At 42.2% G+C, this 13,046-nt stretch overlaps 1 protein-coding gene across 2 annotated transcripts; it reads left to right on the top strand.

Moving 5' to 3' along the window:
• Positions 1–966: 966 nt before the first annotated feature.
• LOX (lysyl oxidase) lies at positions 967–8,810 on the top strand. Of its 2 annotated transcripts, XM_069492502.1 has the most exons (7): positions 967–1,142; positions 1,260–1,630; positions 1,985–2,093; positions 3,468–3,605; positions 4,770–4,926; positions 8,243–8,338; positions 8,691–8,810. In XM_069492502.1, exons 1-7 carry the CDS (start codon positions 1,018–1,020, stop codon positions 8,808–8,810), a joined length of 1,116 nt encoding a protein of 371 aa, XP_069348603.1. In that variant the 5' UTR covers positions 967–1,017. The 2 variants fall into 2 exon arrangements, with proteins under 2 accessions (XP_069348603.1, XP_069348602.1); XM_069492501.1 differs by having other exon boundaries at positions 967–1,630.
• Positions 8,811–13,046: the final 4,236 nt, after the last annotated feature.

Genomic DNA, 13,046 nt, shown 5'->3' with positions numbered 1-13,046 from the left:
GGGGAGATGAGAGATGGTTCTTCATTTCCAAAGTACAAAGCAGGCCGGCATTTTGAAAAAGAGACAGGTTTATTCATCGCTTCAAGGTTAGCTGGCTTTGTTCCTTGTAAAATTTCACTTTTGGTTATTAAAATATTCACTGTAGGAAACATTTGTAACCCATTTCTCGTATTACCTACACACAGAAAAACAAAATTTGATATCCTGGGGCTTATTTGCCGAGGGCGCTTCCCATAAAAGCGAGTGAGTGTGCACTGGGAAGCACGTCTGGTTAACTCCTTTATGGATAAACGTTAGTCACAATCGTTCTCCCATCCACTCTCGCCCCTAGCACCCTCCCCACCTCCCGACTTCCCGCCTCTCAAGGGCTGGTGACCTAATAGCATTTTTCTTCATGCATATTTTGGCGTCGCCCCATGGCCTGGCTGCCTTCGCCTGTCTGAGTCTTTTGAAATTCCTGCATGTTCGCCCCAGATTAAGCCAGTGTGTCTCAGGATGTGTGTTCCGTTTCGTTCTTTCCCCTTAACGCTGCCTGTGCAACGTGTCTGGGGGGAGGAGGACGGGACGGGGAGAGGAGGGCAGGGGGGGAGGGAGGGAGGGGCAGAGGCGAGGAGCTGTCCGCCTTGCACGTTTCCAATCGCATTACGTGAACAAACAGCGGAGGGGCGGCCGGGCCAGAACCGCTTGTGTAACTTTGCAAACGTGCCAGAAAGTTTAAAATCTCTCCTCCTTCCTTCACTCCAGACACTGCCCGCTCGCTGGGACTGCCGCACCGCTCCCCGTCGCCTTCCAGGACTGGGAAAGGGGAGAGAGACGGGTGCCACGTCCCAGCAGCCGCCTTGACAGGGGAAGGGTCTGCAAGCCCGCCTTTGGCACTGCGTGGTGGGGACTGAGGCACCCGCACTCCGCCCGCCTCCTCGGTTGAAGACTTCTCGCTCCTTCACGTGATTTGAGCCCCGTTTTTATTTTCTCCGAGCCACGTCCTCCCCGGGTGGGGGAAATCCGGCAAAGGGAGCGATGCGCTTCGCCTGGACCGTGCTCCTGCTGGGGCCGCTGCAGCTCTGCGCGCTCGTGCGCTGCGCCCCGCCGGCCGCCGGCCAGCAGCAGCCCCCGCGCGAGCCGCCCGCAGCTCCGGGCGCCTGGCGCCAGCAGATCCAATGGGAGAACAACGGGCAGGTGTTCAGCTTGCTGAGCCTGGGCTCGCAGTACCAGCCGCAGCGCCGCCGGGACCCGGGCGCCACCGCCCCGGGTGCCGCCAGCGCCGCCGGCTCGCAGCCGCGCACACCGATCCTGCTGCTCCGCGACAACCGCACCGCCGCGGCGCGTGCACGGACGGCCGGCTCGTCCGGAGTTACCGCCGGCCGGCCGAGGCCCGCCGGCCGCCACTGGTTCCAAGCTGGAGCCCGCGATGCTGGCGCCTCGGGCGCGGGCAATCGGACTGCGCCAGATGTCCCGGCGCTCAGTAACCTGCGGCCACCCAGCCGCGTGGACGGCATGGTGGGCGACGACCCGTACAACCCCTACAAGTACACCGACGACAACCCCTATTACAACTACTACGACACGTATGAGAGGCCTCGGCCTGGGAACAGGTACCGGCCCGGATACGGCACCGGCTACTTCCAGTACGGTAAGCACCCCCAAGTCCGCCAAGCACCCTGCACCTGGTCCCCAACTATGTGGCTCCTCGACGTGGCTGCCTGGGCGCGGCGGGCCCTGGTCCTGGCAGATCCGTTCCCTCCCCCCGCGCCTGCAGAGGCAGCTCTGGAATCCAGTGCAAACCGCGCGCCTGGCCCCTCCTGCTCCCTTTTCACTTTGCTTCTCAGCGCCGGTGTCCCCAGTTCTCTTGCTACCCTCAGCCCCACCTTGCAGTCCCAGTGGGCGAAGGGTGAGGAGTAAGGGACCTGGAGGGGTCGCGAGCTGGAGTGGGGGGGGGGGGCACCGGGTTGTCTCACTGCTGCGCCCGTTGTCTGCTGACGTTTAGGTCTCCCAGACCTGGTGCCTGACCCCTACTACATCCAGGCGTCCACGTACGTGCAGAAGATGTCCATGTACAACCTGCGATGCGCCGCGGAGGAAAACTGCCTGGCCAGGTACGGACTGGGATCTCTGCGCCCCGCTCCGCGGTCTGGGTTGCGGGGGCGCTCTCGTGCCTGGTTCTGACTGCTTCTGTTCCGCGCTGACCAGAGCTAGGAAACGGGACAAGAGCTGGGAAGTGGGACGTGACCTCCCGGGCATGCTGACCTGGATGGAGAGTTAACGTTTTGAAGATTTCTGTGGGTTCTGACTCTCAAACTGCGGCACAAATCAGGGAGGTGGAGCAAACCCTTATCCTGGAGACTGAGGGTCTCCTGGTGCCCTTTCCCCAAGATATTTAAACTTTGGAGCCAATTGTTTCCAGTAACTTCAATAAAACAACTATACAGTAATTTTTTTAAGTTATTGTAATAGAAGAGTGTGCTCCTACTCCGTTAAAAGATTGGGGGCAAAGTTGCCATTGTAGCCTCATTGGCAAAGGTTAGGTTTCCTCTTTTGTTTGAGACCACGATTAACTGTTTTGGTATTATAAATACTTCAGCCAGAATGAGCCCATGAGCAAGAACTTTGCTTTTCCATTAGTCCTAAAATAAAAAAGAAGTTCTAGGATTGGGGTTCTCTGAGTTTTCTGCTGGGGAACCAGCAGAGGGAGCAAAAGATGTTTTGATAGACTTCATAAAAATTTTAACGTGTGAATAAGGTCATCCATAGTATTTAACATATATTCACGCAAAATATATTAGTAGGAACACAGTGGTGTGTATTTGTACATTTCTTCCACTTTGGCCCTTTATAATTGTCAGGCTAAAGGAAGAAAAGAAATCCAAGTTCGTTTTCATTCCTGAGTCTTGCATCACTCACACCATTGCCCTCCCTGTGATGTTATTACAGTAGTGCTGTTGTTTTAAAGACAGTGAAGTTACAAAATAGTTCATCTAACTCTGGATGTCCTCTTTTAGAGTTATTTCCCCATTTTCCATCTTAATTAAATATCGAAGAAGAAATATTTTGTAAAATTCAAACTTCTTAACAAGTATCTATGGGATTATTTTTTATTGAGGATAATTTCTACCTTAGTTTCACCCATTCATGGGATCAAACTTGAATAGATTTTAAATACAAAGTTTGCTTCTCACATTTTTAGTGCTAATTTTATTATGTTTTTACTTTTAAGCTCTGTGGATTTCCATAGTTGCCATTCATTCCCTTATTCTCCAAATACTCATTGAGCTCTGACTGTTCCAGGAGTGTTCTAGAAGCTTGGGATTCAGAAATAAACAAAATAAACAAATGCCCTGGCCTCTTGGAACTGATAGTCTAGTTGGGGAAGGGGGATTGTCATTATAGTATAATGGAGAGGTTTTATTTGTAGTTTTGTCTTTAGTTAATATTCTGTGAATATCATAATGTTTCTTTTTTGAAAATCACAGTTCAGCATACAGGGGAGATGTCAGAGATTATGATCACAGGGTGCTGCTAAGATTTCCCCAAAGAGTGAAAAACCAAGGGACATCAGACTTTTTACCAAGCCGACCAAGATATTCCTGGGAGTGGCACAGTTGTCACCAGTAAGTAGATGGGTCTCCTGGGTACGTTTGAGTTACTTTTTCATTTTTCAGGTGATTCTTGGTATGGCAAACGCAAGTCTTATTTCTTACCTACAGGAGGAACATTGCTACTATTTATGGGTAGACTTTTTCTCTATGTAATTTGACATAATTAAGGGAGTCTACTTTAATATAATCCATCAACTACTAGATCCTGTTGTCTTTTGGATTGGAAACTCCAAGCCCAGCTTATTAAAATTGTTTGTAGGATAAAGCAGTTGACTTCAATATAAAATTTACTCCAATATACTACAGGTAGGATTCCTAAAGATGTCTATTGCAGCCAAGATTATCTGCAGGTAGTTAGCATTAAATAGCATTTCATAAAGACCCTACATTGTTATTAAAAGGATTTACAGATCATTCTCAAAGAGAGATGTAGATGATATACTCTGTGAGCTGAGGAGGACTGACCTCCATCTTTTAAAAGGCCTGTATCAAACTCAGGGTGGTTACCTGTTCTGCCCTATATTTAAAGATTTTCATGTAAGGTAATTCTAACATTTGACTTGGTAACTTGGCCAGGTGTTTACTGTCAGGAAATTTTGATGTGTGGCCTTAAACTAACTTTTTGAAATACTCATTGTTTTTTTGCTGATGAAAGAGAAATGTTTTATTTCTAAATAAAAGTGTATACTGTTTAAGTGATAAGGGTGGATAACACATGATATTATTTATCCTTTGCATTTTAGTAATGATTTTAAATATGTGAGAACTCAGTTTTTAAAAATCTCATAGAAACCTCTCAAGGATCATGTGCTTCCTCTTTTTTGGAATGAAACATCAGTAGCAGCAGCCAAGAGCAATATACCAGAGAGTATGTGGCCAGTTTCACTTAAGCAAAAATAATTTATTTTCTATTTAATATTCAAAGATAAAACAGGGTGTAATGGGAAAGCAAAACACTCAAATCTTTTTTCCTACTAGCAAAGTTAAAAGCTCCTAATTTTGATAGATTTATGTCCCTGGGAAAAAAATCTAGCATGAATCTTCCTTTATGAAAATAAAATTGACCTCAATTTTCATGTGAAAACAAAGTTGTGACGCAATGGGGAAGTCATGTAATATCCTCATTGCTTTCTCTGTGTGTAACTGACCACCATCTTTTGTTGTGTGGGACATTAGACATTACCACAGTATGGATGAATTCAGCCACTACGACCTGCTTGATGCCAACACCCAGAGGAGAGTGGCTGAAGGTCACAAAGCAAGTTTCTGTCTGGAGGACACATCCTGTGACTATGGGTACCACAGGCGATTTGCATGTACTGCACACACACAGGTAAGTTGGCACCCTGAACTCAGGAACCCACGGGCTTCAGCGAGAAAACAAAGTAGGCTAGTAGTTTCTTTCCTCCCACCTCTCTTTTACAATATGTTTCATTTTGGGGATGATCTTATGAAGATGGACAATAGTTGGGAAAAGGCAAGTGACGGCTTGATGATCCAAATTACTTTTAAAGTATTTCCAGCAATACATATATCTCCTATTCACAACCACAGAAGGTCACTGTGAATCCTTGTTATGTTCTACAATGAAAAACAGAAGTTCACTCTCTAAAAAAGTCAGAAGAGTTTATGACATGGACATTCATTCTGTATTCTTTAACTGGCTTGGTCAATAACTGTACAAAAGATACTTCTGTTTTCTTACCTGAAAAACCATTCCTCTCTTCACCTATTATGCTAAAATTAGAACAGTGGTTGGGGTTAACAAAAGGAGAGGAAATAAGTTTTTTTTAAAAGCATTTTAAAAGTTGTCTCTTAATAATGCAAATAAGAGCAGAAGGACACCATTTCTTTCTCCACACATGTATGTTTAAACCTACAGTATAATTGATGTCAGATGTCGTTTGGATGGATTTTTAAAAATAGTGCTGAGCTAAGCCGTTTGTATGTCTTATAATTGGAAAATGTGTGTCAGTTAAAAAAGCCATGTCAGTATTTCCATATGAAACCCTAATTTGTAAAAGGACATTATAATTTTACTCCAGCCCAAATCTTGGCAAGGAGTAGTGAATGTACATAACCCAGGGCACAGAGGGATAAGCAGCTGGCATCTTGGGAAGCAAATTCCAGGGCTGTGGCAGGAAGCTTTTTGGTGACCTAAATGTTACCATTGCTTTTTTCTTTGAGCTTAGAACATCATAGCAATTGGAGGGGATAAAGGTTAAATTCTGCAAGCCATGGGGTAGTACTTACTCTTTAAGAAAAAGGAAATGTGACCTACCCACATATGATACTTGTGTGCCTATAGGGATTCCCTTTTAATTCCATAATCTCCAAGTTCCATAGCACCAGGGAGTTTAGTCTCCCCACTTTACAGAAAGAGGCACTCTGGACAGCTCACTCTGAAATATTTGAACCTGGGATTGTAGCACCTCCAGTTCCCCTATTTTGGGGGGTGACCTCATTTTATTTTATATGGTAGGTTTCTTGTTAATCATCCTATGTGCATGTCGTATTTAACCATTATTCACAAGGTCTTGCATTATAAGTGATTTATGTATTTGTTTTTTTCTCTAGACCAGTGTCTCTTGAACATGGACTTCATTTAAAGGAAAAATATTCTCACAAACCCCCAATGTTGACTTAGATTAGTTTTATTATAATGCTGCTTAAATGTATTCAAGCATAAAACTAGGTATACCTTTTTTATATTTGTACTTTTATATAACTCCTGTGTTTTTAGACAACAAATTTAGATATTATATATATATACAAAACTAAAAAAAGTTGCATTAACCTTGTTAATTTAATGAAACAAACAATCGTGTTTTGATAAAACCAAGTAGTTAATTTAGACAGCCTCGGCTAAGGTTCTACATTTAATCTCTTTTTACATTTTGACTTTAAATACATGAAATGCCTGTTTGCTTAATGGCCTTAGTAACTCCTCCAGTTTTTTGTTTGCTAGTTCAAATAATCAAAGCTACTTAAATTCTGCCAGCTGAGTAATTCTAGAGTGCTAATTTCAGCATTCTTTTAAGTTCTTTTGTTCACTTGAAGGTAAGGTAAGCATTGTAGAATTATTTAAACCTGTCTTAAATAGGTATCTAATCCAATGAATCCTTTTACAATGTCATGAACTTAGTGTTAGTAGTAGCAAAAGTAATAGCTAACACTTTTGAGTATGCATTATATGCCAGAATCGGAATTATGTGCTGGAACCAGACCAAAAATTCTCCATTTTATGTTTACTACTCAACATACTGTAATTGATGTGTGGACTAAGGTAGGAATTCAGGCAATGATAATGGAATGTAGCTCTCACTGCTGTGACATAGGTCCTTTTGAGTATGGCTTGTCTATGCTATCATGTGCTATATGACAGCACCATTCTACCCTACTCTTCCCAAATCAAGCTACTGCTAAACCAGAAATGGAGCATGCTAAGATGATTTTGCCATCTCCTTGGTGACCAAGGTGATCTTCAACACCAATGCAATTTTGGGTACTGGAATTAAATGGCAGTATTGCATTAAAATGATTCTAGTATATACTTTTAAATTTGCTTTAGATTACTATTTGAATAAAAATATATGTTAAAACTTCTCATGAAGAACTAAAGGGGATCAAGAATATACCCACAGACTCCAATTTAAGTAAACTTTTCCAGTCTATAACACTTTTAAAGCAAGAACCCTATTTTATTCATATTTTCCCCCTCCTGGCCTGCAGAAGGCACTCGTTTACTTATTGGCGTGAATATGTGAGCAAGTGGAGTGATGTGGCATTCATCAGTCTAGCCACGCCTTCATCCCTTCAATTCAGCAGAATATTCCAGTGACTGTGTGAGAGGGAATAGTGTGGTAGTTAAGAACAGGGACTCTGGACCTTGATTGCCTAAACTCAAACCGGCTTAGCCACTGGCTAGCTGTATACTCTTGGGTAAGTTATGTGACTTTAGTGTGCCTCAGTTTCCTCATCTATGAAATGGAGATAACAATAGCCCCTGCCTCATGTAGTTGTGAAAATTGCATTTATATGTGCAATGTGTTTTAAATTGCTCCTGGAATAATATTGAGTAAACATTAGCTATTCAAAGATGCAACATAGACTGTACCCTTAGGGAGCGCACAGCTTCTAGTTACATGTATTCTTATATAGTATCATTTTAATGCAGAGCAAAAAAAAAAAACAAAAAAAAACAAAACTATAAGAGCTATACAAAAAAGTATCATGAGCATTCAGAGTACAAGAATATAATTTCCAAAAGGGGAAATTGGGTAGGGTTTCCCTGAGAAGAGAACATGTGAGTTAATTATTAAGTGTCCTTTATTCCTGAACTGGTAAAATTCTAGAATTTTGGTGGAGGCCTATTTTGTCACTTAAAAATTGCATTTATCACTGGTGACTTATGACACTTTTAAGAAGTGAGGTGTACTATTACTTATATTAGTCCTATGTCTTTTTTAGCTGGAGGTGCTATAAGACTGAGTAATATATACTTCTCAAGGGAGATGAAATATAAATATAGTTTTATGTCAAACTCTTGTAAGTACTAACTTAAAATTTAATTTGCAAATAACAGCATATTTTTTAGCACAGTATGACCATGTATCACCATTTTAAATTTTTTATTTTGTTTGTTTTAGGGGTTGAGTCCTGGCTGTTATGATACGTATGGAGCAGACATAGACTGCCAGTGGATTGATATTACAGATGTACAACCTGGCAACTACATCCTAAAGGTAGAGATCTTTGAAAATATGTAATTTATTCCCATTGCAAATCAATAGGCCCTCTTCTCTGGATTCAAATGTTAAATAATCATGGTCTTGGAAATAGTTATACATCCTCTATTTATAAATAATCTAATCTAGTCTACATATTTCTTATTTTAAAGAACTTCAGGGGAAAATATGGAGTCTCCTTCTATACCGTCTCTAGAGTTTAGTCAGTTGGCTTTACTTAAACTCCCTTCCCTGCTTGATTTAGATAAAGCCATTGTTAACAATTCCCTTGTTGTAGCTGTATAGAAATAGAAAGATACCAGTAAATACCGATGAACTCTTTAACACAAATGCTGTCTGTATCGCCTAGGTCAGTGTAAACCCCAGCTACCTGGTGCCTGAATCAGACTATACCAACAACGTTGTGCGCTGTGACATTCGCTACACAGGACACCACGCATATGCTTCGGGCTGCACAATTTCACCGTAAGTCTCATTTGCCTAGCTGAGTAATTGTCTCCACACAGAATTTTAGTTCATCCTCAGGCATCATACATGACCTGTGTCTGTTTCTGCTACGACTGCAGCTTCCTTGTAAATAGATCAGAGGCAGAAAATGGTATAAAGTCTGTGCAAGCACATAATTGGAGCTGATCTCTTTATTTTTTATTTTTTGACAATACAAGAAAAGGAGGGATATACTAAGGTTTTTATCACCCTAAAGCTTAGTTTTAAAAGAAGTCAGATACGTAGAACACAGTGTTTTACCCAAAAAGCTGGTGTGAAGGCCCAGTATGTCAAATTGCTCAATATGCAGAGGAGGTGAGCTTATAGGAGCCCGAGGGTTTGGTTTCCTGCCCCACAGTCTGAAGGAGCTCTGAAGAAATTCCTACAGTTCTTCTTAAAGCGCATTTGGAAAATCACTGCCATAAAGTAAGCAGCTGAAGAGATCAGATGCCCTGATCTGTACAAACCAAGATTTCATACATTTGAGTTCTAGAACCGTGGATACTAGGCCAATACTGTGCAAAGGAAGGAGGTGTGTAGAGTTGCCTTTGTAATATGCTCACTCCTGAAACACTTCTTGGAGTGAAATCTTAGAAGAATCCCAGCATATAAATATTAACAGGGAGGTGTTAGGAAGAAAGTCGGGTAGAATGCCTGCTTGCCTGTGGGTCCTGTCCTGCCTCCCTAAGCACTGCCTGCCTGCTGGAGTGTGGCTGGGTGACAGAACATAACTACACGTGCCACCTGACTTATACTTTTCCAACAATGACAGCACCATTGTAATGATACTGAACACACACCAGCTTTGCTTTCACATTGGAGAAGCACCAGGGCCTCTGGGTCAGGCAGAAAAGTGTATCAGAGCTACACCAGAAACTCATCATTAATGAAATTTCCTGCATGATACAAAAAATCAGGAAAATGGTTTGCTGCACATGAACCTGTAGTTTGTGGGATTTCCCAAGTCCATGCCAACTTGGTAGTGAGGGCTTTGCCCTGTGCCCGGGCTCCTGGTCGGGGAAAAGGGGCTAAAACCAGCCCATGCTCCATCCGCAGAGTCATGCGCTGTGGCTCGGGCCGCATTCACCTTGGAAGGGCAGCTTCTCCTGATTCACACAAACGAGCAGAGCCTCTGCTTTACCAGTGTCCTCACAGCATCAGCGATAGAGGGAGCTCATGGCAGCAAAGGGGTAGTAGTGAAACACTGTAATCGAATATATTTTCCTGAACGTGCCCACAGCAGAGAAATCCTGGCTGGTTTTATGGCCCATATTGTGTGGAGCTGGTTATAGAATAACTGAAAACTCCCAGAACATCAGTATAATATAAGCTGTGATAACTTTATCTAAAATAAATGGATTTGTTAATTTCTCATAATTTTTATAATTCCTTAATTTATTCACGAATTCTCCATTTAATTATTCATTTGTATCCTCACTTTTGCACTCTGAGGTCCTCAACTAGGTATTACAGAATAACGCAAAGATAAATATGACTCCTACTCCCCATGCTGCTCTACCCTTATTAATGTGATTTTAATTAATGACTAATGAATCCTTTTGTTTAATGTTTACCTCCTGCTCCACTCCACGATGGCTGGGGTCTGGGCTCTTGGCCACTGTCGGACACCCGTTGCTGGGTGCAGGTCTGCCACCTTGGACACTGTCATTCAACACGTAGTTAATAGATGAATTTCCCTCTCTCTCAAAGAATTTGGAATTGAGTAGACCGGGTGAGATAAATCCATGTTGAACTGTAGTAAAGGTACAATATTTACTCTATGAGGAGTAATATGAAATGTGGGGGGACCAGAAGGACCTCTGCTATAGTGAGTTCAGTGACTCCCAAGTGTGACTTGCTGACTTCACACTAGACACAGGTCTGAAGAGGTGACTCTGTTGTGGCACAGAATATGTCTTGCTTTCCATCAGTAGCATCCATTGAATTGGATATTGCCAGATACTTAGAAAAAAATAAAAATAGTTGTATTGCTTCACCCATATTTTAACACTGCAACAGGGATTCCTGATGTGGTCACCCACATAGCGTGGATTTTTTTTTTTTTTTTACCAGTTATTACTGACTATAACTAAACTTCAAGAGTTGTTGAGGCAGAATTTTAATAAGCAATATTGATCAGATGAAAATATGAAAAAAGTGAAATTAACCATAGTTACTGATTATAATAAATAATAAGATCTTACTTATTCTGAGTGGAAATAACAGGAAAAGTGCAGAATGCTTGACTTTCGGGAAAAAAGCTCAGCATTAGGAGAAGCAGGCTTGCCTCTCATACTGGCTTTTACTTTAGGCCTCCCTCACCAAGGACCCGAGTCCAGAGGAAGGAGAAATTTCTGTGGCCTGAGATTCAGGAGTGACTTTGGAACAGCGTTTGCATTGGGCCTTGGAGGCTGAGGCGTGGGGGGGGAGAGTCAAGGAAGGGCATGCGAGGAGGAGTCAACCTCACGGCAACTACCTGGCGGGAGGAGATTGCAGGGCATGTTTGGAAAAGCGAATCTAATTTGGCTCAAGCATAAGTGTCATGGAGATAAGAGTTGGGCAAAAAGGATAGAAAAGTAAGTTGGGAACAGATCAAAGAGAGCATTCAAGAGCAAGCTAAAAAGTTGGAACTGGAGGCAATGGGAGTCTGAAGTTTCTTGAGGAGGTGCTGTGACTTGCCTAAAGCCATGTGCTCGGTCTGGCTACGTAAGCAGCAGCCAGTGTGATTCCTGTACTAGTGTTTTTTTTTTTTTTTTTTTTTTTTTGTAACTCTAAAGACACATCATCTCTCAGTTCACTGATTGTTTTTTCTGCCAATCAGATATTTAAGAACATTCTGTTGGTGTGTATAAAAATCACCCAGTAAGTAGGTGTGTATGTTAGTGTGCCCTCCCTCCTTCATTTTTGTCATTGTAAACAAAATGTATGGACTGGGTGACTCCGAAGCCCCTTTCAAAAGTTCTAAGATGCTATGTAATTTCTCTTCTTACAGAATTTACTGTTTAGAAATTGATAGTTGCTGGCCGGGCGCGGTGGCTCACGCCTGTAATCCTAGCCCTCTGGGAGGCCAAGGTGGGAGCATCACTTGAGATCAGGAGTTCAAGACCAGCCTGAGCAAGAGCAAGACCCCGTCTCTACTAAAAATAGAAAAACAAATTAGCCAGTCAACAAAAAATTAGCTGGGCCTGGTGGCTCGCATCTGTAGTCCCAGCTACTCAGGAGGCTGAGGCAGGAGGATCACTTGAGCCCAGGAGTTTGAGGTTACTGTGAGCTAGGCTGACGCCATGGCACTCTACTCTAGTCTGGAAAACAATTCGAGACTCTGTCTCAAAAAAAAAAAAAAAAAAGAAAGAAATTGATAGTTGCTGATTTGCACTAAGTGTATTCTTACTTCCTTACATGGGGGGATCCCTGATCACAGTTTAAATACAATAAGATTTGATTGACTGGCTTTGATCCAGTTTCTGCCTATCAATGCATTATTCTGTATCCAAAACCGTGCTGGAGAAGGACTAATGCAAGATGATGCCGAAGCCATGACTCTGCTTCTTGGTGGCTGTGCCACCCTTGTTCCATGGAATGAACTCACCTGGTCCGGGCTGCCGCTCTCCTAAGTCCTGCTTTACTCTTGCTTGCTTCAGAGGTTGTTTCTTCGACTCTAAATGTGAACATTGTAGGCATCTGGCATCACTGCCTGCTGTTCACATAGTCACTCTCTTCATATTATTATTAAAATAAGGGACTAGTCAATAATTTCACAACTCGACTCTTGCTTAGACGAAGCGGAATTGTTTCATAAAGTTTTCAAAAGTTTAAATTTGTATACTGTACTCATTCATAATATTAGCAAGATAATAACTCATCTTATTTTGTTTTCTTAATCTAGGTATTAGAAAGCAAGCCAAAACTCCCAATGGATAAATCAGTGCCTGGTGTTCTGAAGTGGGAAAAAATAGATTAACTTCAGTAGGATTTATGTATTTTGAAAAAGAGAACAGAAAACAACAAAGGAATTTTTGTTTGGACTGCCTTATAACAAAGCACATAACTGGATTTTGAACATTTAAATCGGCATTATTTGGGAAATTTGTAATACTTATTCATATTACTTTGGGAATTAACATAATGTTTCAATCCTATAGTTGCGTATTTGACTCTTTCAAAGGAATCCAAATTTCTTATGCTTTTGAAATTATAGTGCAAAAGGGAAAATATCATT

This window comes from Eulemur rufifrons, chromosome 17 (assembly GCF_041146395.1).
Source record: "Eulemur rufifrons isolate Redbay chromosome 17, OSU_ERuf_1, whole genome shotgun sequence".
NCBI classification, from domain to species: domain Eukaryota; kingdom Metazoa; phylum Chordata; class Mammalia; order Primates; family Lemuridae; genus Eulemur; species Eulemur rufifrons.
This window is presented reverse-complemented; position numbering and strand designations above follow the sequence as displayed.

Excerpts from the sequence above, each read along its gene's own strand:
- LOX (XM_069492501.1), top strand. The coding sequence starts at position 1,018 with ATGCGCTTCGCCTGGACCGTGCTCCTGCTGGGGCCGCTGCAGCTCTGC. Across the intron at positions 1,631-1,984 it reads CACCGGCTACTTCCAGTACG|GTCTCCCAGACCTGGTGCCT; the intron begins GTAAGCACCCCC and ends GCTGACGTTTAG. Across the intron at positions 2,094-3,467 it reads GAGGAAAACTGCCTGGCCAG|TTCAGCATACAGGGGAGATG; the intron begins GTACGGACTGGG and ends TGAAAATCACAG.